This window comes from Microcaecilia unicolor, chromosome 2 (assembly GCF_901765095.1).
Source record: "Microcaecilia unicolor chromosome 2, aMicUni1.1, whole genome shotgun sequence".
NCBI lineage: Eukaryota > Metazoa > Chordata > Amphibia > Gymnophiona > Siphonopidae > Microcaecilia > Microcaecilia unicolor.
The window spans coordinates 351,530,907-351,556,335 of NC_044032.1; the positions used below are offsets into that span (position 1 = coordinate 351,530,907).

The following is a 25,429-nucleotide window of genomic DNA, read 5'->3' on the forward strand; positions in this document are numbered from 1 at the left end:
CTCCGTTTTGTTGTGTTCCTGGTTGCCTCTCTGAACACAATGACACTGATAAGTCATAGTGTTAATGTGATTTATCCTTGTTGGGTGATTGATGAATGTTTGGCTATTATAGGCTAATTATAAGGGTGGGGGTCTGGTTTGGTGGCTCAGGAACCTCCATAGTCCTCACATCTTTGTGGAGGGTTTGGTAATATTCTTTTAAGGGCAAGCAGGCTATAATATTCTCATAACTGGATGATGTCATCCAACGGATCCCACTGTGGACATCGCCCAGCAAACTGTTACTTTAAGAAGCTGTTGGCAACATCCCACTGCACTTCCATGGGTGCCGATTCGATGCCCTCCTTATCAATATTGAGGGACCCTGAAGTTTGATATCGATACAAGCCTAAAAATCATAAGTATCAGTTCACCTTGAAGCACCAGGAGCTCTGATGCGTCGGCATTGCCGGCACCTGAGCAGCGTTGGCATTGAGAGGAGCGCTCCCCTCTCTTATGGAGGTGCCAATGCTGCAGTCTCCATGCAGCTGGGAACCTGCTTCTGATTCGGCACTGGCAGATTCACAGGCTGTTTCCACGTCGGCTCCAGCCCAGCCTTTGCCAATTCCTATCATTGATGATCGGTACCGGGCCATGCTCAGGGAAGAGCTGGTGGGCTTGCGGCAGCAGCACAATGATACGGCATCTAGGGCACTTGTGCCAGCCTCAGCACAGCCCTAACTCTCCTTGGAGGCTCAAGCTTTGTATGTGGAGAGGCCACCGTCTGAAGTCGGGGCCCTCACATGTGGTGACCTGCTTGACATTGAGTGAGAGACCTGCACCTCGGTGCACTTCACGGCCTGGACGATCTTCCAGTAGACTGAGGCAGGCACAGGCTCGCTTCTCTCAGGGAGAGTAATTTGAAGAGTCTGAGATGGGCCAAGAGAGTCTAAGGAGAAGCCAGAAGTCATTTGGCATATCTTCAGTCCCCTCCCCTCCACCTGAGGCTCTCTCCTTCACTGGTTTTGTCAAGGAGATGGCAGCTGCCATCTCATTTAAGTTGGAGACTGAAAACGAACAGATCAAGAAGGCCCAGTTACCCCAAATCCACTCTCAAGAGGACCATGAGCTCTGGACTCATGCCTTGGTTATCCCGCGCATGGAGGTCCAGACACTGGATTCCTTTCAGAGAAAGGTTTACTCTATGTTAAAAGGAATATGCACCTTTATGATGTGAGTTATTTATTTCTTATGCAGTATGGATGCGTTATGGTATTTACTTAATATCTATACGTCTCTTAGGTTTGCTTTTAAAGTGTGTTTGTATTTTAGAACATCCCTACCCCCATTGTAGGTAGTAGCAAAAACATGGCCATGTTGGGTCAGTCATTTGTAATTTAATTTGTTATGTTGGTTTTAATAAACTGGTTTGTCTACAGCTTCCCCAGTTCTTTGTTAGCATAGGAGGATGCTGGTATGGTACATTGAACAAAGCCTAAGAATCAGACATTGATCCCTGTTGGTATATGGTACAAAGGGAAGGGAGAATCTTTCCATACCTACCTGCAGAGAGGACTACACATTTTCAAGCAAGTCTGAGGGACTACACCAGTTGCTGAAAACCTAGCTTTTACAGCTACTGATACCCCTCAAGTGACCTGGATAAAGGTTTCTGCAGGATCCAGGCAGGCGTAGCCAATATTTTGTTATCTATTTTAGAGAACCTTCTTGTGGAAGAAGACCAAGGTTTTTAGTAAACCATTGTCCCAGTATAACTGATGGCACTTGGGGTCTCAATATAACGTAGAACAGATATAGACTTGATCCATTGGAACACCCACCAGATTGCCCACAGTGATGGTCATGGTCCACCTTTCAATATCAGGAGTAGCTACTGAAGGAACTCTCTTCCCTCTTAGAGACTGAAGACGTTGAGCTTATGCCACCATTGGGAAAAGGCAAGAATTTTATTCCTATATTTGCTGATCCCAAAGAAACAGAAGAACTCTACACCATCTTGGACCTAAGGGCCTTAAACAAATTAATAATGAGGGGTGAATTCAAGATGGTTTCCCTAGACACATTAACCCCCTTTACAAAGCATTTAAACTGCATGAAATGTAGTGTTGAGACAAGTTATGACCTTATCATACAGGAAACCATTTTTTTTAGACTTCATATGACCCCTGATTCAGGCACATTGCCAAAACACGAGTCAAGTCCTTCAGTAAATTCTGTTTCCTCCAACCTAAGACTCCGCTCTTCAGTTCCATCTGTGTTTTATCTGTGTTGAGTGGTTTGTGTTGCTAATTCCCTCTTGTGTTTATATGTTTTGATTCTACACAGTAGTCTAGAGATCTGTAGTGTGATTTAGTTACCTTAGGGGCCCTTTTACTAAGCAGCGGTAAGCCCACCATGGGCTTACTGCACGCCATTTTGGAGCTACACTGGCCCAACGTGGACACTAGCAGTAGTTCCACTCCCCAATACTTGGCATTTCCGGCACTAGTGGAAGTATTCAAAAAATGCTTCTGCAGGGGGGTGTAACCAGCGGTAATTGGGCAGCGCCATGCGCTACCTGGTTACCGCTGGGGTAGTGTGGGAGCCCTTACCGTCACCTCAGTGGGTGGTGGTAAGTGCTTCCCGCTGCATGGCCATACAGTAAGAGCAATCTTGCCCGCATGGCCATGTCTTTTTTCAGCCTTTTTCCCGGCTGTGGTAAAAAGGGCCTCAGTGTGCAGCAAAAATGGCCGCCGCTGCTAGCATAGGGCCCTTTTTACTGTAGCTTAGTTAAAGGGCCCCTTTTTATTTTGTTTGAACAAGACTGAAGAATGATTTTTAAAAACGCTTAGGTTTTGCATCTGTCCATCCATCTAGGACACTGATGTCATAAGCAGGGAGTAACAGTAGACAGATGGACAAATCCAGGATGTAAGTTGTAATGGGGAGCCACAGCTGACGGAAAGGCAAACAGAATGTTTTAGGTTTTGTCATGTTGCATAGTAATACGATACCAAAGACAGTGATGGTGTGTTATATAAATACATCACAAACATTTACAAAATATTGTGAGGATAATTTTATAATAGGGGACCTATGAAAGTAAAGAGCAAGAAAGCACCTGCTCCTATGTGTCTGTATAAAATATAAAGCACAAATCTTGCTGAAATCATGGCTATAATAAAACCAAGGAAATTTGCACCAACTCAAGAGCAGATGTAAATATGCACATAAACGTGTTTTTTAAAGTACACATATAAATTGTGACTACCTGCGCACTACCCAGAGCAAACCAACACCAAAGTCATGTGCAAGTATGTGCGTTCTTGTTCTCCATAATTATAAGTGGGGGGTAATTTTCCAAAAGGCCTTTTACACGTATATACTAACATATACATGCAAAAATTACTCTCCAAGCCAATATCTAGTCATTTGAAAAATCTTGAATTACAGGCTGTCAGCTTAAAGAATCCCTCCCTCCCTCCATACTAAATGTGAAACAAAATTCTTTCAAAAGGTTTTGCTGTTTTATTCGTATTATTTGATACTGATTAAGTTTTCATGTAGTATGTTTGAAAAACAACCTCTTTGTAGAAGAAAACCATAAACCTTGTGGAAGTAAATAACTGAGTTGATACTTTAAATATCTTACTGACAGCATCATTCCATGATTTTAAAGTAGAGAAATGTGGTAGCCGTGTCAGTCCACTTCTAAAGGCAATCAATAGAAATAGAATAAAATAAAACATAGAAAAGAAAATAAGATGATACCTTTTTTATTGGACTAACTTAATACATTTTTTGAAGGGCTACCTTTGAAAGCTAATCAAAAGTTAGTCCAATAAAAAAGGTATCATCTTATTTTCTTTTCTATGTTTTATTTTATTCTATTTCTATTGACTGCCATGATTTTAAAGATAGCGAGTATGTTGAATGCATAAAGGACAGACTAGGTTCTATATATGCCGTCTGAAAATTCTGCATGGAATACATTTCCGCCGAAGCGTATTCTATAAGTGGTGCCTAGATTTAGGCGCTTTGGGCCAGATTCTATATATGGCACCAAGAAATTCTGCACCGAAAACAATTCCATCTAAGCGTATTCTATAAGCGGCGCCTAGATTTAGGCACGGTATATAGAATACGCTAAGTTGATATCCCAGCTCCTAAAACTACACGCCTCCATTTACACCAGTGAAAACGTGGTGTAAATCCTGGTGTGTAGATTTAGGCGCAGAGAGCCATTTTCTATAACAACATGCGTAAAGTTTCAAATGACTATGAGACACCCATTTTCCTGCCCATAACCAGGCCCCTTTTGGCTCCATGCATTAGAATTTAGGTGCTGTGCATTACAGAATATGCTTAGCGAGTTACGTGCGTAAATTCTAATTATTGCCAATTAGTGCTCATTATTACTTGTTAAGTGCTATTAAAAACGCTGATTGGCGTGTTACCAATTAAGTTATGTGCATTGTGATAGAATACGCTTCAATTTCCACACTGAAATTAAGACACCATGTATAAAATCCCAGGGATTGTGCCCAATATTCAGCTGGTGGTTTGCAGCATGTTTGCTGTCCGCCATCAGCATTAAACCCGAATATTCAATGTTGGGAAGTTTCCAGTGACCGGCATTGAATATAAGGGTTTATTTTAGCCACTAAAATGCTAACCGGCTATGCCAATATTCGGTGTTAACCGGTTAACTTTTTAGTGGTCAAAGATAGGCATGCTATTTAAACAGTCTATTTTGACTGCTTAACGTAGCCGGTTTGGCATTGACTATCTGTGCCTAACTCTATGTTGCGCGATATAGCTAGTTAGCGACTAGCTGCTAATCGGGATATTCAGCAGGAGCTAACTGGTTAGCTCCTTCTGAATATCCACAGTTACGTGCTTAAACACTATTTAACCAGGGCCGCTGAGAGGGGGGGCAGGGGGGACAAAATTCCCCGGGCCCGGGCCTCCAAGGGGGACCCGGCACCACAGTCCCCTCCACCTGCCCCCCTCTGACCACCACCAGGCTGAGCCCTCCTGAATTCAAATCATAGCGCCTCACTTCAACCTCGCTCCGTGTGAAAGAAGCACAGCAGCAGCAGTCTGCAGATCACCTCCCTTCGGGCCTTCCCTCCCTGTGTCCCGCCCTCATCTGATATAACTTGCACGAGGGCGGGACACAGGGAGGGAAGGCCCGAAGGGAGGCGATCTGCAGACTGCCGCTGCTGCACTTCTTTCACACGGAGCGAGGTCGAGGTGAGGCGCTATGATTTGAATTCGGGGGGCCCGGCCCGGTGGAGGGAGGGTGGTGACAACAACCTCGGGGGAGCTATTCCTGGCCAGTTAAATAGTTTTGAATATCGGTGGGGGGGGGGGGGGGGGGGGAGAGATTTTTTTGCAATTTTCAGCCTTTTTTATTTCCAAAACAAAAATAAGCTACTGTCTTATGTTAATATACCGAAATGTGCATCACAGCTGTAATGCTTATTGTATCCATGGAAACACCATCAGTAATAGCATTACATATTTTCGTAGCAGTTTGATTACATTATTACATGTTAAAATGATTCACTGCTACTCACCATGGTAACAAAATAAATTCCATGGTGCACCATTTTTTTTCTTCTTAACTCGTGTGATAATGTTCTTATGTTTTCTAAAGTATACTGAGAGTGAAATCAGTATTTTATATCTTCATTGTAAGAATGGTCTCCATTTTGCACTGAGCAGAGCAGTTGGATTTCAGGAAGATTAAACTATTATAAGTTCCACTTCATTGACTTCATTAATATGAGAAAAAAAATCCTCTTTATGTAGTAGATATTCTGTTGAAGATGCAGAATAATAACTTTCTCTAGGGCACCAGGAGGAATTTTACTGATCAGCTTGTGAATGCTTTGGAAATGTTTTCATGTCCTTGTAAAATTTTCACATTCTGATTTCTAAAAAAAAAAAAAAATACAATTCAGAACATATTAACATAGGAATTTTATTTCACAGTTCCATACATAAATTTAAAGACAGGTAAAGCTAAAAGAAAGGAAAATAAACACACACACAGTTAAGGGGGTAACTCTGGTAATTTCAGTTAGACTGTTTCTCCAAAAGCTAATCGGAAAAGCCAGGTTTTCAGTTCAGTTTTAAAGTCCTTGAAAGAGGACTTGCTCCGCAGAGAGAGGGGAAGATTATTCCAAGTGTGAGGAGCAAGGAAGAAGAATGCGCTGTGATGAACTGATTCCAAGTGTGCATGTTTTGGACTGGGCAGGACTAAACGATGATCATTTAAAGAACAAAGGAATAGTTGAACAGGAAAGATAATCGGGATACCAAGCCTATAGGCCTTAAATGTGAGAGTGGTAATTTTATAACTAATCCTTTTTTCAACGGGGAGCCAAAGATACTGTTTCAGCAAGGGTGCAATATGATCAGAGAGATGGGCACTTTAGAGTAACCTAATAGCCGTGTTGTGTAGTGTTTTAAGTTTCTTTATTGTGTGATAGGGTAAAGCGGCATAAACAACATTGCAATAGTCAAGATGGGTGGTGAAAAAAGAAAGAATTAATGCATGGAATTGTGGAGTGTCAAAGAGGTGATGAATTGTTCACAATTGATGAAAGACTGAAAAACTAACTTTAGTCAGGTATGAGATTTGTGGCAGAAAGGAGAGAGAGGAACCAAGGATAATACCTAAATAACGAAAGGTAGATACTAGAGTAATGGAAGTGCTAAATAAAGTAATGGGGGATGGATGAGGGAATGATCGGCATTGAATTTCCAGTTTCATTTTTGGCCTCCAGAACTTAACCAGTTAAGCCAACATTCAGTGCTAACCGGTTAAGTTCCTAGCAGTTAATGATAGGTCTGCTAAACCCAGCACTGAATATCAGCGCTAACTGGTTATCTCCCACTGATTATTCATGGTTAGCCAGTTAAATGCTACTTAAGCGGTCAGCAGCTGGTGCTGACTGGTTAAATAGTGCTGAATATTGGGAAGTTAGTGTCAAAATATGACTTAAGTGAACAAATCTGTCTAAGTTTGAAAAAACAATGCTGCATAATAAGTGAGATATAAGAGTGAAAAGTCAACCTATCATCAATAACTACTACTACTATTTATCATTTCTAAAGCGCTACTAGATGTACGCAGCGCTGTATACTAAGGATCTTAAGGAGGAGACTATAGAAACTAAAATACCATCTGTAAAGAAACAGTTGTTTTAAGCCTGTAAAATGTATTAGGTATTTTCCTGTTTTGATTATGTTCTGAAGTGTATTTCTCCTATTTGGCCAGCAGATGGTGTTTATTTGCTGTAAAGCTGTTACAGAGAACTGAGTGTTTTTTTTTTCTTTAGTTTGACACAAACAGGAAGCAAGAAGCAGTATATATTTGAAAACTTGTTGATTGGGCTCTGATTGGCCTGGATTTTGCAATTACCCAGCAGCAGTTGCTGGCTATTGCTTCAGTTTCAGCCCATGAGAAGAGAGAGAGAGAGCTCTTTTGCTGAAGATCTGTAAAAAAACAGTTATAGTTGATAACTGGTGAACAGCTATATATGTCCTGATCTCCCCAGGTACTTTCTAGGAAGTATGCATATGTTTAGTTAGTGTTATAATTGATCCATATTTCAGTTATTTGTTATTTGCTAATTGCACTATTTTGTTCCACTGTTCAATTTTTTTTAAAGGATAATAAACAATATTTCATTTATTGCCTCTCTGGACTGATAAAGAATCCTGATGGTTTGTGTGTTGGGTCTGTGAGTGCTTTCTGAGAATTGTGGGACCACTGGGAGTGTGGCCCAGTAACCTAGAAATCACAGGATAATTTGGGAGCGGGAGATTCGCCCAAAGGCAGTTGTGACCCAGTCAGTGGGAGGAGGGTGCTAGTGTAGAGCACAAGCGGCAGGTGCAGGTGAACCTGAGCTGTGCTGGGGATAGACCCTCTAAGTGGCTGTGGGGTAACCCCAGGCGGATGGCTATGCGTTTTGTGACACTACCTAATATTAAAGGGTACAGCAGACTAATATCTGTATGTCATGAGAAGACCATAGCCTTCATCTTGTCAGGATTCAGTTTGAGCTTCTAGGGATTTCATATTGTTTTTTTCTGAGAACATGAAGGACACATAAGGTTTTTCTCAGTTTGTCAAAGTGCGTGGATGAGAAAGAAAAAGACAGCAATGGATGAGGAGCTGAGGGGAAGCTGGTATGGTGACGAAGTGAAGCAGTGGACTTCATATTTTTGGGCAGAATAACGTTCACGTTTCAAGTTTATTAAGGATTTTCAATCCCGCCCATCAAAATGTGTGTCTATGGCTTACAATCTAAAACATAAGATTAAAAAAACAAACCAGTCATATATCAGTGACATAACAGCAGGTGGGAACAAAAGGATCTAGGGAGAACTATATAAACTGATAGGAAAGAAAGAGGGTGGGCAAGAAGTAGGGGGGGGGGGGAGAGGTAAGGGAGAAGCAAGCTGCCTAGCTGGCTAATGATCAAATGCCTCCAGAAAGAGATGAGTCTTTAAATCAATTTTGAATTGAGCAATGGTGGGAGATGCTTTCAGATTCTCAGGAAGATTCTCAGGAAGTGAGGACCTTGTACGGAGAAAATAAAAGGCAATATCCCAAAGGGATGGAATAGACAGGAGATCTAGTTGGGATGAGTGCAAACAGCGGGATGGTCTATAGGACATGAGGAGCGCAGAGAGAAAAGAAGGTTCCCGAACAGCACAAATCTTGAAAACCAAAAGTAACAATTTATATTGTACTCTATAATGAACTGGCAACCAGTGGGTGTCTTTTAACAGTGGTGTAACATGATCAAATTTGGTATGTCCAGTAATAAGTTTAATGGCAGTATTTTGAATGAGCTGGAGACGTTGTAGGTGGCATTGGGGAAGTCCTACATAAAGAGAATTGTAGTAGAGTTGCGAGATAATGAATGAGTGAACAAGGGTGTTTACAGCAGCTGGGAAAAGGAATGGCTTAATGGAGTGGATGCATTTAAGTTGAAAAAAATTGCAACGTACTACAGAAGCAATCTGGGAATGAAAGTAAGGGAGCTATCAAGAGTGATCCCTAAAACCTTTATTTTGTCTGTTAGTGGTATTGGATCCTTACCCATAAGGACTGGCAGAACATCAGCAAAGGTTTGAACGAAAAGAGGACTGCTTGCAATTTATCAGGATTGAGCAGCAAACGGTACTGTGTAAGCCAGGAGCAGACAGATTGCAGTTTATGATTAAGAGTAGTTATTTGGGCAGCATCGAATGGGTCTGTTGGAGTGAGGACCTGGACATCGTCTGCATATACGAAGGACCCAAAACCCAAGGAATCTAAAAGGGAAAGGAATGGAGCCAGAAAGCTATTGAACAGGAGTTGGGGGGGGGGGGGGGGGGGGATAAAATAGAGCCTTGCGGCACGCCTGAGCACAATGAGTATGGAGCGGAATGGAAATTGGAAAAAGTGACCGCATAGGTACGGTCCGAGAAATAGGAGGTGAACCAGAAAAGGACAGCACCTTTTAGGCCAGTCTGTGAAAGACACTGTAGAAGAATGTTCCAGTATGTGTGCCTGTGTACTGACAGAATCTTTTTCTGTGCGTTATATAGCTGCTATTAGTACAGACCTGTGTGCACATGCTTCCATTGTGCTCTCCCATGTTTGTACACCATTCTTCGATGTATTTTATTTGCATACTATTTAGTTATTGTTTGCTACATTGACTCCTATGAAGAGGGCAATCGAAACTGCTTTTTTGTTTTGGCTAAAACTGAATCTACGGCCAAAATTCACTGCTTGGTTTTGGCTGAAACCAAAACTGGATGTCTTGCTCCCCCCTGCAACCTACCTTACAATTGGTGGTAGAGTAGTGGCGTAGTTGTCTCCGTTGTCAGAATGGCTGCTTGCGACCTCTAAGCCACCACAGATTGTAACATAGGCACGAAGAGGGCCTATAGGTGGATTTGGAAGGGTATACTTCTGTGTACCCGGGGGGGGGGGAGGGGGGGAGGCTGCTACTGTGAGGGGGTGGAGGAGTAAGTAAGTGGGTGAAGCCTGCTTCTGTTCGGGGAGGGGGAGGGAGAGCACTATGAGCACACAGCACCAAAACCCAAATTCAGTCATTCTTTACTCCTATGTTGTTAAAGATTACACTTGGCTGCGAAGTCCCAGCTTTGTAATTTATTTTTCCTTCAGAGAGAAAACAAAATTGCCTTGCTCTAACAGATATTCTGTGAAGAGAAGAGGTATTATCTGTCACAAATTCTCTCTCTCCTTCTCAAGTTGAGCTGTTTATTATTATCACTACAGAAAAGGGAACATCTGTTATAGGTAAGCAACTTCACTGTATTCATGGAGCTATCAGGATTTTTCTGTTGAAAGCTACAGATAAAATAGAATTCCAGGAAAAGGCAAAGGTGTCTTTTTAGACAAATTTTATTTCCAACACACACAAATTGGAAACTGTCATAGTTTACATTCTTTACATAATAGCAGTACACAACAGCTACAATACATGATGCAAACAGTTAAGAGACTACAAGGTGCATATTGTTCAAGCACATCAATGGTGCAGAATAGTTAAGCAATATGAACTATACAGACATTTTAAATGATATGCTTCCTGGGTATAGGGTGGACTTAATTATTTTCTGACTTGTAGTATGGCTGGCTGGTTTACACCAATGTTCCCAAGTCCAGTCCTGGAGTGTACCCCTTGCCACTCAGGTTTTGAGAATATCCACAATCAATATACATGAAAGAGAATTGCATATAATGGAGGCAATGTATACAAATCAAGTTCATGCATAGTCATTGTGGATATCCAGAAAACCTGACCGGCAAGGGATATTCCAGGACTGGACTTTGGAAACACTGGTTTAGAGCAATGGTCCATTGAGTCCAGCCAGCCTGTGGCCAGTCCAGGTCTCTTGGAAGTACCTGGCAGAACCCTATGATAAAACCCTCTGGTAATAAATTCCATAGCTTAATTGTATGTTGACTGAAAAAAATACTTTTGAGCCCAATATTCAAAGCTACTTATCTGAATTGCAGTACTGGCTTCCACGGATTTTCAGCGCTATCTGGATAGCTGTATGTGATCATCTTTGAGAAAAAGTGACTAAAGTTGCCAGAAAAGTTTTTTATTTATTTGTTCCATTTGTATCCCACATTTTCCCACCTATTTGCAGGCTCAATGTGGCTTACATAGTACTGCAGAGGCGATCGCCAATACCGGTTTGAACAAATACAGAGTGAGGTTGTGGTAAAATAAAGTTCATATGTGAGAGACACAGTGGGGAATCGTAAGGAGGAAGAGTTAAGTTATGTCCAGTATGAGCTTTGGTTTTGTTGTGCTGCTGGGTTAAGGCATTTAAGTTGGATCGTTGGGGTATGCCTTTTTGAACAAGGTAGTTATTAGTAGTTTCCAGAAATTCAGGTGGTTATATGTTGTTCTCACGGCGTTTGGTATTGCGTTCCATAGTTGTGTGCTTATATAGGAGAAGCTGGATGCATAGGTTGATTTGTATTTGAGACCTTTGCAGCTTGGGTGATGGAGATTTAGGTATGTTCGTGTTGATCTCAATGTATTTCTGGTTGGTAGGTCTGTCAGGTCTGTCAGGTATCCCAGGGCTTCTCTGTAGATGATTTTATGAACCAGGGTGCAGATTTTGAATGCAATTCATTCTTTGATTGGGAGCCAGTGCAGTTTTTCTCATAGGGGTTTGGCGCTTTCGAATCTTGGTTTTCCAAATATAAGCCTTGCTGCTGTGTTTTGAGCAGTTTGGAGTTTCTTTATGATTTGTTCTTTGCATCCCGCATAGATTCCATTGCAGTAGTCTAGGTGGTTTAGTACCATGGATTGTACCAAGTTGCGAAATATTTCCCTCAGGAAAAAAGGTTTCACTCGTTTGAGTTTCCACATTGAGTAGAGCATTTTCTTTGTTGTAGTTTTCACTTGGCTCTCTAGTGTGAGGTTTCGGTCGATTGTAACTCCTAGAATTTTCAGGCTGTCTGAGATAGGGAGGGTGTAGCCTGGGATGGTTATGTTGGTGGGTTTGTTCGTGTTATAGTGGGATGAGAGGATGAGACTGTGTTTTTTCTGTATTTAGTTGAAATGCATTTGCCCATGAGTTCATGATGTTCAGGCTGAGTTTGATTTCTTTGGTGATTTCTGTTAGGTCATGTTTGTAAGGGATGTATATTGTGACTTTGTCTGCTTATATGAACGGGTTATGATTGGATAAGGACTTAGCTAGCGGGGTCATCATTAGGTTGAAAAGGAGTGGTGATAGTGGTGATCCTTGAGGTACTCCACAGTCTGCTTTCCATGGTGATGATATGTTCGAATTTGATTTCACTTGATATGTTCTATTAGTTAGGAAACCCTTGATCCAACTAAGTACATTTCCACCAACCCCAAAGTATTCTAGGATGGTTAGTAGTATGTTGTGATTTACCATGTCGAACGCACTAGACAAGTCGAATTGTAGGAGAAATACGCTTTTTTTGCCTGTTGCAATTACTTGTTTGAATCTGGCTAAGAGAGTAATTAGTACAGTTTCAGTGCTGTGGTTGGAGCGAAATCCTGATTGTGATTCGTGCAGTATTGTGAATTTGTTTATGTAGTCAGTTAGTTGTTTTGTTACCATGCTTTCTATCAGTTTGACTACCAGTGGGATTGATGCTACTGGGCAGTAGTTGGTGATATCGTTTCTGTTTTTCTTGGTATCTTTTGGTATTGGGGTGAGTAGAATGTTGCCGTTTTCCTTAGGGAAGAGACCATGATGAAGCATGTAGTTTAAGTGGGATGTGAGGTCTGCTGTGAAGCGGTGGGGAGCGGATTTTAATAGGTAACTAGGGCAGATATCCAATTTATAATGAGTCTTGGAGAACCTGTTAATCGCTTGATTGACTGCTTCCGCGGTGAGTGGAAAGAAGCTTGTCCAGAATCTGTCCGCTGGGTAATCGCTGTGGACTGGGTCCATACATTCGATGAAATTTCCCATGTCGGTGATGTTCTAAGGTAATGTATTGCGTAGGTTTACAATTTTTTCATTGAAGTATTTGGCAAGTTTGTCTGTAGGTGGGATGTCTGTGTTAATTGTGGTGACCACGGTGGTGTCTAGTAGTTTGCCCACGATTTGGTATAGTTTTTTCGTGTCTTTGTAGTCAGGCCCTATTTTGGTTTTGTAGTATTGCCTTTTGGCTTGTCTTGTTATTTGTATTTTCTTTGAATATGTTTCCATGCAGTGAGTGTTTGTGCATCTTTTATTTTTTTCCATGCTCGCTCGAGTCTCCTGGATTGTGTTTTTAGTTTTTTCAGTTCTTCGTTGTAACATGCGGTTCTTGTTTGTAAGGGTGCTAATTTGTCTAATACGTTTTTGCATCTTTTATCCCAATCCGAGAGATAGTGTGTGGAGTCCGTTTGTGCAATCCATTCATTATTGTATATATGTTGCCAGAATGTTTCCAAGTCAATTTGGCCTCTTGTGCTGTAGGTTGTGTGTTCTTGTATACGATATGATCCCTTTTTCCACCAGAGTAGGGATAGGTTTAGTTTGTAGTGATCTGACCATGGTATGTTTGTCTATTTGAAGTCTGATATTATTAGGTTCTGGTCTGTGGACAATTTGTGTGAGATGAGGTCGAGTGTGTGCCCCTTGACATGGGTTGCTTGTATGTGTGGCCATTTAAGGTCCCATAGATGGAGGAATTCCTTGCATTCGTGTGCGTTGGTGGAGTTCTTGTCTTCTAGGTGAAGACTGAAGTCTCCCAGTACTAGTATGTTGGGGCTGGTTACAGAGATGTTTGATATGAAGTCCATGAAGTGTGATTGGCAGTCGTTCCAGTTACCTGGTGGTCTATAAAACAAGACACAGTTTAGGTGGTCAAGCAGGGTGGTGTGGTGGATTCTAATTGAGGTGATTTCAAGTTGGAGTGTTATGGACTCGGCAGTGGTTACAGTAGTGAAGTGTGATCGATGGATAAGTGCTATACCTCCGCCTCTCTTTTCCTTTCTGGTCCAGTGAGTGATTTTGTATCCCGCGGGGCATAGGTCTAGGATTATAGGGTCCTTTTGATCATGGATCCAGGTTTCGTTGATGAAAAGCAGGTCGAGGTTTTCTGATATGATCCAGTCTGTTATTAATGCTGCTTTATTTACTACGGATCTGGCATTGATATACCCCACTTTAAATTTTAGGTATGGGTCATCTATGTTTGGTGTTAAGTGGAGATCCGGGAAATTATAGACCGGTGAGTTTGACATCGGTGCCGGGCAAAATGGTAGAGACTATTATAAAGAACAAAATTACAGACCATATTCAAAAGCATGGATTAATGAGACAAAGCCAACATGGATTTAGTGAAGGGAAATCTTGCCTCACCAATCTATTACATTTCTTCGAAGGGGTGAACAAATGTGGATAAAGATGAGCCAGTTGATATTGTGTATCTGGATTTTCAGAAGGCGTTTGACAAAGTACCTCATGAAAGACTCCAGAGGAAATTGGAGAGTCATGGGATAGGAGGTAGTGTTCTATTATGGATTAAAAACTAGTTAAAAGATAGAAAACAGAGAGTAGGGTTAAATGGTCAGTATTCTCAATGGAGAAGGGTAGTTAGTTGGGTTCCCCAGGGGCTGTGCTGGGACCACTGCTTTTTAACATATTTCTAAATGACCTAGAGATGGAAATAACTAGTAAGGTAATTAAATTTGCTGAGGACACAAAGTTATTCAAAGTCGTTAAATTGCGGGAGGATTGTGAAAAATTACAAGAGGACCTTATGAGACTGGGCATCTAAATGGCAGATGATGTTTAATGTGAGCAAGTGCAAAGTGATGCACGTGGGAAAGAAGAACCCGAATTATAGCTACGTCATGCAAGGTTCCATGTTAGGAGTCATGGACCAAGAAAGGGATCTAGGTGTCGTCTTGATGATACGTTGAAAGCTTCTGCTACTGTGGCTAAGAAAGCAAATAGAATGTTAGGTATTATTAGGAAAGGTATGGAAAACAAAAATGAGTACGTTATAATGCCTTTCTTTTGCTCCATGGTGCGACCGCACCTCGAATATTGTGTTCAATTCTGGTTGCCGCATCTCAAAAAAGATATAGTGGAATTAGAAAAGGTGCAGAGAAGGGCGATGAAAATGATAGAGGGGATGGGATGACTTCCTTATGAGGAAAGGCTAAAGCAGCTAGGGCTCTTCAGCTTGGAGAAAAGATGGCTGAGGGGAGATATGATAGAGGTCTATAAAATAATGAGTGGAGTTGAACAGGTAGGTGTGACGCGTCTGTTTATGCTTTCCAGAAATACTAGGACTAGGGGGCATGCGATGAAGCTACAAAGTAGTACATTTAAAACGAATCGGAGAAAATTTTTCTTCACTCAACGTGTAATTAAACTCTGGAATTTGTTGCCAGAGAATGTGGTGAAGGCAGTTAGCTTAGCAGAGTTTTAAAAAAGGTTTGGACGGCTTCCTAAAGGAAAAGTCCATAGACCATTATTAAATTGGGCTTGGGGAAAATCCACTATTTCTGGGATAAGCAGTATAAAATGTTTTGTACTTTTTTGGGATCTTGCCAGGTATTTGTGACCTGGATTGGCCACTGTTACAGGATGCTGGGTTTGATGGACCTTTGGTCTGTCCCAGTATGGCAATATTTATGTGCTTTAAAACAAATGAAGTTTTGATTAATTCTATTAGAGCAAACAATTTATAACATTCAAAATGTAACGTTTTCAGGCTGCTTATGGACCCATGACATGAACAATTGGCCATTCTCAACATTTTGGATCTGCTTCTTAGAAAGTTACATGTGTAAATTCTAATTAGTGCCGATAATTGCTCATTAGTGGCCAATTATCAGTGCTGATTGGCTTGTTTAAAAAGTTGCATGCACAATTGGCCAAATTGCACATGCAACTTTGGTTGACATATCAGGGGCATAGCCAGACTTTGATTGGGGGGGGGCGAGCCCAAAGTGGGGGGGCACATTTTGGGCCGCCTCCCTGCCGCTGCCCCCTCCCACACATTATGGTACTTTAGCTGGTGGAGGTCACCAACCCCCGCTAGCTGAAGCATTGTGTCCTGTGCTGGTCTCACATTGCCTGTCCTGCTCTGTTCTCAGTCGCATCATGCACGGCAGCCAAACCAGTGGCCCTGAGCCAATTTGGGGGAACCCAGGACCCCTGATTTCCCCCCCCCCCCCCCCCCCCCCCATTGCTATGCCACACATTTATAGAATCCGGGGGTTAATGTGTATGTGCAGGAATGGAATCTTAAAGACAGCAAAAAAGCTTTCCTAACTTATTCACATATTTGCAACAGTCAGTGCCTGCATTTAAAAGAATCGACCACGGAATTTAAATATTTGCACGTCTGTTTTTATTTTGTTGATTATTTCATGAAGAATCCCCTAGTCCTAGTTACTATGTATTATTTATTTAGCTTTAATATACTACATTCAAACAAAAGGATTGACAGCATGGTTGTTTACATTACCAATGCATCTATATATAGTCCATGTGTAAATCCTAGTTAGGACAATACAGGATACAATAAATCTTTAACAAGTAATATGGGACAGGGATCCAAATGGATGGGAAGGGAGAAATCCAGCCCGTGATTGCACTAACAGAAATATGCACTAGGTGTCAGGAAAAACATTACAAAACAGCCCAGGGTAAATAAACATTCCCTGTTATTCAATACCAGTCACAGATAACCTCTGTTATCTCCTCCAAGCAGAAAAACACTAACTTATTTAGCCTTTCTTCATAAAGGAGCTGCTCCTTCTCAGTTATCATTTTTGTTTCACTTCTCTGTATTTCTTCACACTTTCTATTTTGTTTTGATGTATATTGTTTCTGATATCTGGTTTTGTATTTATTTTATGGATGTTATATCATAATCCATTTAGGGATCCTTTTACCAAGCTGCAGTAAAAAGGACCCTGTGGTAGCAGCGGGGGCTGTTTTTCCCACATGCCAGGGCCCCCTTTACCACAGCGGGTAAAAAGCCTGAAAAAAACCACATGGTTATGCAGTAACCTATTCAACTTTTTATGTCTAAGTGCATGGAAAATGAGCCCCCAGGTGTATTTAAATAAAAAGCAAACAAAATATTGCAAATTATCACTGTCAACTGCTAAGCAAGATGTAAATAGGAACAACAAACATAATTTTGAAATGACTATATGCAAATGCCAGAAGCCTAAAAAATAAGATGGGAGACTTAGAATATATTGCACTAAATGAAAAATTAGATATATTAGGAATCTCTGAGACCTAGTGGAAGGAGGATAACCAGTGGAACACTGTCATTCCAGGGTACAAATTACAGTGAAACCTCGGTTTTCGTCAATAATTCGTCCGAAAACTATCGACGAAAACCGAGGCAACAAGCAATTTTTCTTTTAAATGAATAAAAAAGACTAATGTATAGAATAAATGAACATTTAATATGGCATTTACCTTTCTGAAGACTCTTCTAGGTGTATGGAAGATGAAGAGAGAGGAGCAGAGATTATTGTTTGGAAGGGGGATCCCCCTCCATAAGGACACTGTCTGGGGGGGTCACTTCCCTTCTTGTTCTTTTGGCACTAGGACCAGCTTCAGAGTCTGTGGACCCATGCTGCACAAGAAACCTATTCAAAGAGGTTTGTTTCTGTCGCCTCTTTAAGATTTGCCTAAAATGGGGCAAGACATTATCATTAAACAAGTTGCAGACACGGCTTGCAACAGCTTTGTCTGGGTGATTTTTCTCCACAAACACCTGTACTTTACTCCACATGAAGAAGATGTCCTTAATCTCTGACGAAGACACATTCTCTACTGTTTCTTCCTCCTTATCATCTGCCATCTGTTGCACTTCTAGTTGAAGGTCTTGCAGCTCTTCAGTGGTGAGTTCTTCACTGTGGTCATCCACCAACTGTTCCACATCCTCACCACTCACCTCCAAACCCATGGAATTACCTAAATAAACAATTGACTGCACAACATGTGTAGGGTCATCAGGTGAAGGATCTAACCCTTCTAAATCTCTCTCATGCACACATCCTGGCCATAATTTCTTCCAGCCACAGTTTATCCTCCTGGATGTCACTCCCTGCCAAGCCTTATCTATAAGGCTGATGCAGTTGAGAATGTTGAAATGTTTTTTCCAGAACTCTTAAGGACACTTCTGTATCTGATGTCACCTTTGAAACAATACTTTTGTATACAGCTTCTTGAAATTGGAATTGACATTCTGGTCCATAGGCTGGATGAGTGGTGTGGTATTAGGGGGCAAGAACTTCACAGTGATAAAACTGAACTGCTCCAACAGTGCATCTTCCAAACCTGGAGGATGTGCAGGAGCATTGTCCATTAACAGGAGGCACTTAAGGGGCAAATGATTTTCCTGGAGGTATTTTTTCACACTCGGGCCAAACACTTCATTCATCCACTCAATGAAAATTGCCCTCGTGACCCATGCTTTCTTGTTTGCCCTCCACATCACACAGTTTACTTTTGATCACATTGTTTCTGCTAAATACTCTAGGAGTTTCTGAATGGTACACCAGTAAGGGCTTCACTTTACAATCACCACTAGCATTACCACACAACAGAAGAGTAAGCCTGTCTTTCATAGGCTTATGTCCTGGCAGTGCCGTTTCCTCCTGTGTAATGAACGTTCTCTTTGGCATTTTCTTCCAAAACAGGCCAGTTTCATCACAGTTGAAGACTTGTTGGGGGATGAATCCTTCAGCCTCTACGTAATCTTTGAATTCAGACACAAATTTTCAGCACCAGACCTGTCCGAACTCGCAGCTTCTCCGTGCCTAGTAACACTGTGTATGCCAGTGCGCCTCTTGAATTTTTTGAACCAGCCTCGGCTGGCCTTAAAATCACTTAGTGAAGTAGCACTCGTCCCGGGCATTTTCTTAATGAGATCGGCATACAGCAGTCTGGCCTTTTCACATATGATGGCCTCAGAAACAGAATCGCCATCTAACTGTTTTTGATTGATCCAAATTAATAATAACTGTTCCACATCTTCAATTGTTTGTGATCTCTGTTTTGTTATCACATTCACACCTTTTGCTACTTTTGCCTCCTTTATTGCTTCCTTTTTCACAACGATTGAACTTATTGTGGATGGTGACTTCCCGTACATGCGGCCGATTTCAGCAATCTTAATGCCACTCTCGTATTTTTCAATGATTTCCTTCTTCAACTCAATCGTGTTCCTGTCCTTCTTCTTTGAAGGACTGCTGCCTATAGAAACTTTTTTGGGTCCCATGATGAGAGCAGAGACTCAACCAGCAGCAGCAGTACTGTTGCAAAACAACAAAACTTTTGTTAATAAAACAGCAGGGACTTTTATACAGGCACTCAACCAGCAGCAGCAGTAGTGTGGCAAAACGACGAAATTTTGGTAATAAAACAGCAGCAGTGTGATCCCACAACCGGAAACAACGCCCCAGAAGAACGACACGTGAGGGGTAGCATTGTATGTTAAGGAAGGCCTGAATCATATAGATTGAAAATTCTGCAGGACACAAAACACATCTTGGAATCACTACGGATTGAAATTCCATGTGTAAAGGGGAAAAGGATAGTGATGGGAGTGTACTACCATCTACCTGGCCAGGATTGACAGACAGATGTAGAAATGTTATCAGAAATTAGGAAGGCTAACAAACTGGGGAACACAATAGTAATGGATGATTTGAATTACCCCGATATTGACTGAGTAAATGTAACATCAGGGCATGCTAGTAAGGTAAAATTCCTTGATGAAATGAAGGACTGTTTTATGGATCAGCTGGTACAGTAGCCAACAAGAGGAGGAAAAATTCTAGACCTTGTCTTTAGTGGAGCACATGATCTAGGGCAGGAGGTCATGGTCCTGGGGCCGCTTGATAAAAGTGTTCATAATATGATCAGATTTGATATCGACTTTAGAGTGAGTACACACAGGAAATTCAATACATTGGCATTTAACTTTCAAAAAGACTATGATAATATGAGAAGGACGGTGAAAAAAAAAACTTAGAAGCACCTGCGAAGGTCAAAAATTTACATTAGGCATTGACGCTGTTCAAAAATACCATCCTGGAAGCCCAGGCCAGTTATATTCCATGTATTAAAAAAGGAAGAAGGAAGACCAAATGACAGCCGGCATGGTTAAAAAGTGAGGTGAAGGAAGTTTTAGAGCTAGAAGAAAATCCTTCAGAAAACGGAAGAAGGTTCCAACTGAAAATAATAAGAAAACAGCATAAGGAATGGCAAGTCAGATGCAAAGCGCTTATAAGGAAGGGAAAGAGAAACTTTGAATAAAAGATTGCATTGGAGGCAAAAACACATAGTAAAAACTCTCTTAGGTATATTAAAATCAAGAAGCCAGCAAAAGAATCAGTTGGACCGCTAGATGACAGAGGGGTAAAAGGAGCACTCAGGGAAGACAAAGCAAGAAGCCAGCAAAAGAATCAGTTAGACCACTAGATGATGGAGGGGTAAAAGGGAGCACTCAGGGAAGACAAAGCCATAGCGGAGAGATTAAACCAATTCTTTGCTTCGGTCTTCACCGAGGAAGATTTGGGAGAGATACCGGTGCCAGAAATGCTATTCAAAGCTGATGAGTCAGAGAAACTGAATGAAATCTTTATAAACCTGGAAAATGTAATGGAGTAATTTGACAAATTGAAGAGTTGCAAATCATCTGGACCAGATGGTATTCCAGAGTACTGATAGAATTGAAAAAGGAACTTGCAGAACTCTAATATGTAATTTATCTTTAAAATCAAACACAATACCGTTAAGATTGGAGGGTGGCCAATGTAATGCCGATTTTTTTTTAAAAAAAAGGTTCTAGAGGTGATCTGGGAATTATAGACCAGTGAGCCCGATGTCAGTGCCGGGCAAAATGATAGAGACTATTATAAAGAACAAAATTACAAAGCATATTTAAAAGCAAGGATTAGTGAAACAAAGTCAACATGGATTTAGTGAAGGGAAATCTTGCCTCACCAATCTACTACATTTCTTTGAAGGAGTGAACAAACATGTGGATAAAGGTGAGCTAGTTATGTATCTGGATTTTCAAAAAGCATTTGACAAAGTACCTTGTGAAAGACTCCAGAAGAAATTGGAGAGTCATGGGACAGGAGTTAGTGTTCTATTGTGGATTAAAAACAGGTTAAAAGAAAATAGAGAGACTGGGAGACTGGGCATCGAAATGGGAGATGACGTTTAATGTAAGCAAGTGCAAAGTGATGCATGTGGGAAAGAGGAACCCGAACTATAGTTACATGATGCAGTGTTCCAGATTAGGAGTCACCGATCAGGAAAAGGATCTAGGTGTCATGATTGATGGCATGTTGAAACCCTATGTTCCATGTCGACGGTGGCTAAGAAAGCAAATAGAATGTTAGGTATTATTAGGAAAGGAATGGAAAACAAAAATGAGGATGTTATAATGCCTTTGTATTGCTCCATGGTGCAACCACACCTCGAATACTGTGTGCAGTTCTGGTCACCGCATCTCAAAAAAGATATAGGGGAATTAGAAAAGGTACAGAGAAGGGCGACGAAAATGGTAAAGGGGATGGGACGACTTCCCTATGAGGAAAAGCTAAAGCAACTAGTGGTGTTCAACTTGGAGAAAAGGCAGCTGAGGGGAGATATGATAGAGGTCTATAAGATAATGCGTGGAGTGGAACAGGTCGGCGTGAATTGCTTGTTTACTCTTTCCAAAATTACTAGGACTAGGGGGCACGCAATGAAGCTACAAAGTAGTAAATTTAAAACGAATTGGAGAAAATGTTTCTTCACTCAACGTGTAATTAATCTCTGGAATTCGTTGCCAGAGAATATGGTAAAAGCAGTTAGCTTAGTGGGGTTTAAGAAAAGGTTTGGATGGCTTCCTAAAGAAAAACCCATAAGCTATTATTAAGATGGACTTGGGGAAAATCCATTGCTTATTTCTAGGATAGGCAATGTAGAATGTATTGTACTATTTTGGGATCTTGCCAGGTACTTGTAGCTTGGATTGGCCACTGTTGGAAACAGGATTCTGCACCTAATGAACCTTCAGTCTGTCCCAGTGTGGCAATACTTATGTTCTTATATGATGAGGAGGAGTTGGGTTATGTTGCTGCAGGGTGGTGGGTGCATAGCAGAAACCACATGCACCTGCTTGTTCTGTTGCGGTTTGTTCTTTGTATTCTTGCTGAAAATGCTAATAAAATCATTTTTTTTTTTTTAAAAAGCCCTTAACACTGTTCTGTTAAATCTGGGCTTAGTGTGTGGGGAAACTCCCACTTAAGCCCAGATTTTAACCTGTAAAAAGGCCCTTTATATCTTTATTGGGTTTTACATTACCAACATTAGAAAATGGCATTGTCTGTCTTCAAGATTCACTCTTTAATAGTAAAAATGAAAGGGAACAAAAAGGAGATAAACAGTATTCAAAAGGAACCAAATCTCAGTTTGAAGTCAGTTTTCTATTTTAAAAAAGTAAAGGTGCAGTAGCTCTTAGTTTTATGCTTTTTGTATTTCTTCAGCTATTTACTTTAAAGTAAAAGAAAAACACAGTTCAATGCGCTTCAAATGTTTTGATCAAGGACAGTAATATAGTTCAGAAATATACACTACAGGTGATGGCTGTATTGCTAGATCTGCCAGCAGCTGCAATTATTGTGTCCTGAGCTGAACGTGGAGGTGCACATGGGAGGTCAAGAACAATTCAACAGCAGTGCAGTCTGAATACAAGGTTGCCAATTAAGCTGGGGTTTCAAAAATTAAAAAAACAAAAAGAGATTATAAATATGTTTGGAAATAGTTTTCAAACCCAAGGAATATTCTTTGTTTATGCACAGAGGATAGAAAGATGGGATTTAAAAAAAAAAAACCACCCCTGCAGGTCAGTCACTAAGGGGCCTTTTTACTAAGCTGCGATAATAGGGGCCCTGTGCTAGCAGCAGCGGCCCTTTTTCCATGCATTAAGGCCCTTTTTACCACAGCAGGTAAAAAGCGCAATAAAAGAAATGGCCAGGTGGTAAGCTTGCACTTACCGTGTGGCCATTTCAGGGGCAGCACTTACTGCCACCCATTGAGGTGTTGATAAGCGCGCCCATGCTAACCTTTCGGTAATACTTTTCTGCAATTTCTGGTAGCGCTGGAATTGCTGCATGCTGGGGTGGAAGTACCGCAGGAGGCCGCATTAGGCCTGCTTTAGTTCCGATTTGCCGCACAGCAACCCTTTAGTAAAAGGGCCCCTAAGACACTAACATAGGAAATACTAAATGACTGCAGGTAAAGACCAACGTGGTCCATCCAGTTTGCTCAGAAAAGTGGCCGCTGTTGAACCTGCCTTCTGTGCAGGTTACCCAACCGCCTTTGTTGTTAGGGTTATACCTTCCACTCCATGCAGGTTACCCCCCTCTGTGTATCCCACGTCTTTTTGAATTCTGTCACGGTTTTCATCCCCACCTCTTCCCATAGACGAGCATTCCAAGCATCCTGGAGGCTGATTGAATTTCAGTTTTGGTTTTATTACAGTGCCGAAACGGCCTAAAATCCTTTTCCTGCCCAGTTTCGTTTTGGGGAAAAGGTTATTTTAATTTTTGGCCATGTTTTAAATTTTGAACGAAAATGACCATTTGGTTTTAGTGAAAGACAAAAATTTGTGCTTTGTCCCACTTGTCTCCCTCCCTCCCCCCACCCATTGCCCCTTCCTTTGGACCCCCCACCCATAAGCCTATCTGGGCCTATCTTAGAATCTCTGATGGTCTGGGGGGGGTGGTAGTTGGGGCAGGAGCGGTCCCCAGTTATTCCTGCCCATTCTGGCTCTGTTCTCAAAATGGCTTCTATGACTGGATCGTTCCTCCTGCCTTGACTATACCACTAGATCACAACGGATTATAAGGTAGCCCTTGGGGAGCAATCCACTCTTTGCATTTTTTTTTTTTTGTTCCTGTGATTGCAAGTAATGCAGTTACGATCTTGCCACAATAGTTTATATGGTAAATAAAGTGCTCCAAATAAATGCTTTTGATAAAAAGTTTTAGCAGGAATTTAAGCCTGTAAATTTGAGCTGATAAGCACCTTAAGAATTAGCTTCTCTGTGGATTTACAATGTCACATCAAGTGTGATGCAAAGTCAGCCACCATGGCTTTTAGTTTCAGTTTTCATTAGCTGCAGTCCATACGTGTGGAGGCTATTTTGCTTGGAGGTAAAATGAGTCTTCCATTATTTATATTATTATATTCTGTCGTGGATGCTATGGGTTTAGCACAGGGATGCAGACTACAAGCTCTGACAATTCCCAGTGGCCCTCATTGTTCACTTTCACACAACCAATGCTGAATTTTCAGTTTCAGCTTTGGCGAAACAAGGCGATGAGTTTCAGTTTCACCCGAAAGCTTTGTCAGTTTCGGTGGCAGTTTCAGTTTTGGCTGAAACTTAAAAAAAAAAAAAAAAAACCATAAGAACATAAGCATTGCTATAATGGGACAGACCAAAGGTCCATCAAGCCCAGTATCCTGTTTACAGTAGTGGCCAATCCAGGTCACAAGTGCCTGGCAAGATCCCAGAAGAATAAAAGAGATTTTATGCTGCTTATCCTAGAAATAAGCAGTGGATTTTCTCAAGTCCATTTTAATAATGGCTTATGGACTTTTTGTTTTAGGAAATTATTCAAACCATTTTAAAACCCTGCTAAGCTAACTGTAACTGCTCCAGGAGTGGAGGAGTAGCCTAGTGGTTAGTGCAATGGACTTTGATCCTGGGGAACTGAGTTCAATTCCCACTGCAGCTCCTTGTGACTCTGGGCAAGTCACTTAACCCTCCGTTGCTCCTGGTACAAAATAAGTGCCTGAATATATGTAAACCACTTTGAATGTAGTTGCAAAACCTCAGAAAGGCGGTATATCAAGTCCCATTTCCCTTTATCACATTCTCCAGTTTGTTTACCTTCATTGCATGCCCCCTAGTTTTAGTAATTTTGGAAAGAGTAACCATGCAATGCACATCTACCTATTCCACACCATTCAGTATTTTATAGACCTTTATCATATCTCACCTCAGCCTTCCCTTCTTCAAGCTGAAGAGCCCCAGCCGCTTTAGCATTTCCTCATAGGGAAGTCGTCCCATCCCTTTTATGATTTTTGTTGCCCTTCTCTGTACCTTTTCTAATTCTGCTATATCTTTTTTTAGATACTGTGACTAGAATTGCACACAGTATTACAGGTGTGGTTGCACCATGGAGCGATACAAAAGCATTGTAACATTCTCATTTTTGTTTTCCATTCCTTTTCTAATAATTCCTCACATTCTATTAGCTTTCTTAGCAGCCACTGCACACCGAGCAGAAGGTTTTAATAAAGTTCCTCATGAGAGACTCCTGAGAAAATTAAAGAGTCATGGGATAGGAAGCAAGGTTCTGGTGTG

At 41.3% G+C, this 25,429-nt stretch overlaps 1 protein-coding gene across 3 annotated transcripts in view; it reads left to right on the forward strand.

Moving 5' to 3' along the window:
- PIGG (phosphatidylinositol glycan anchor biosynthesis class G) overlaps positions 1 to 25,429 on the forward strand; it is a 207,083-nt gene that overhangs the window by 168,366 nt on the left and 13,288 nt on the right. Inside the window, exon 13 of one of the 3 annotated variants that reach the window (XM_030194471.1) lies at positions 7,332 to 7,480. The exons of the other annotated variants lie outside the window; for them this stretch is intronic. Within the exon in view, the coding sequence (XP_030050331.1) occupies positions 7,332 to 7,392 (61 nt within the window). The 3' untranslated portion in view covers positions 7,393 to 7,480. Of the gene's footprint in view, positions 1 to 7,331; positions 7,481 to 25,429 lie in introns of those variants that run through there. 3 annotated transcript variants of the gene reach the window in all.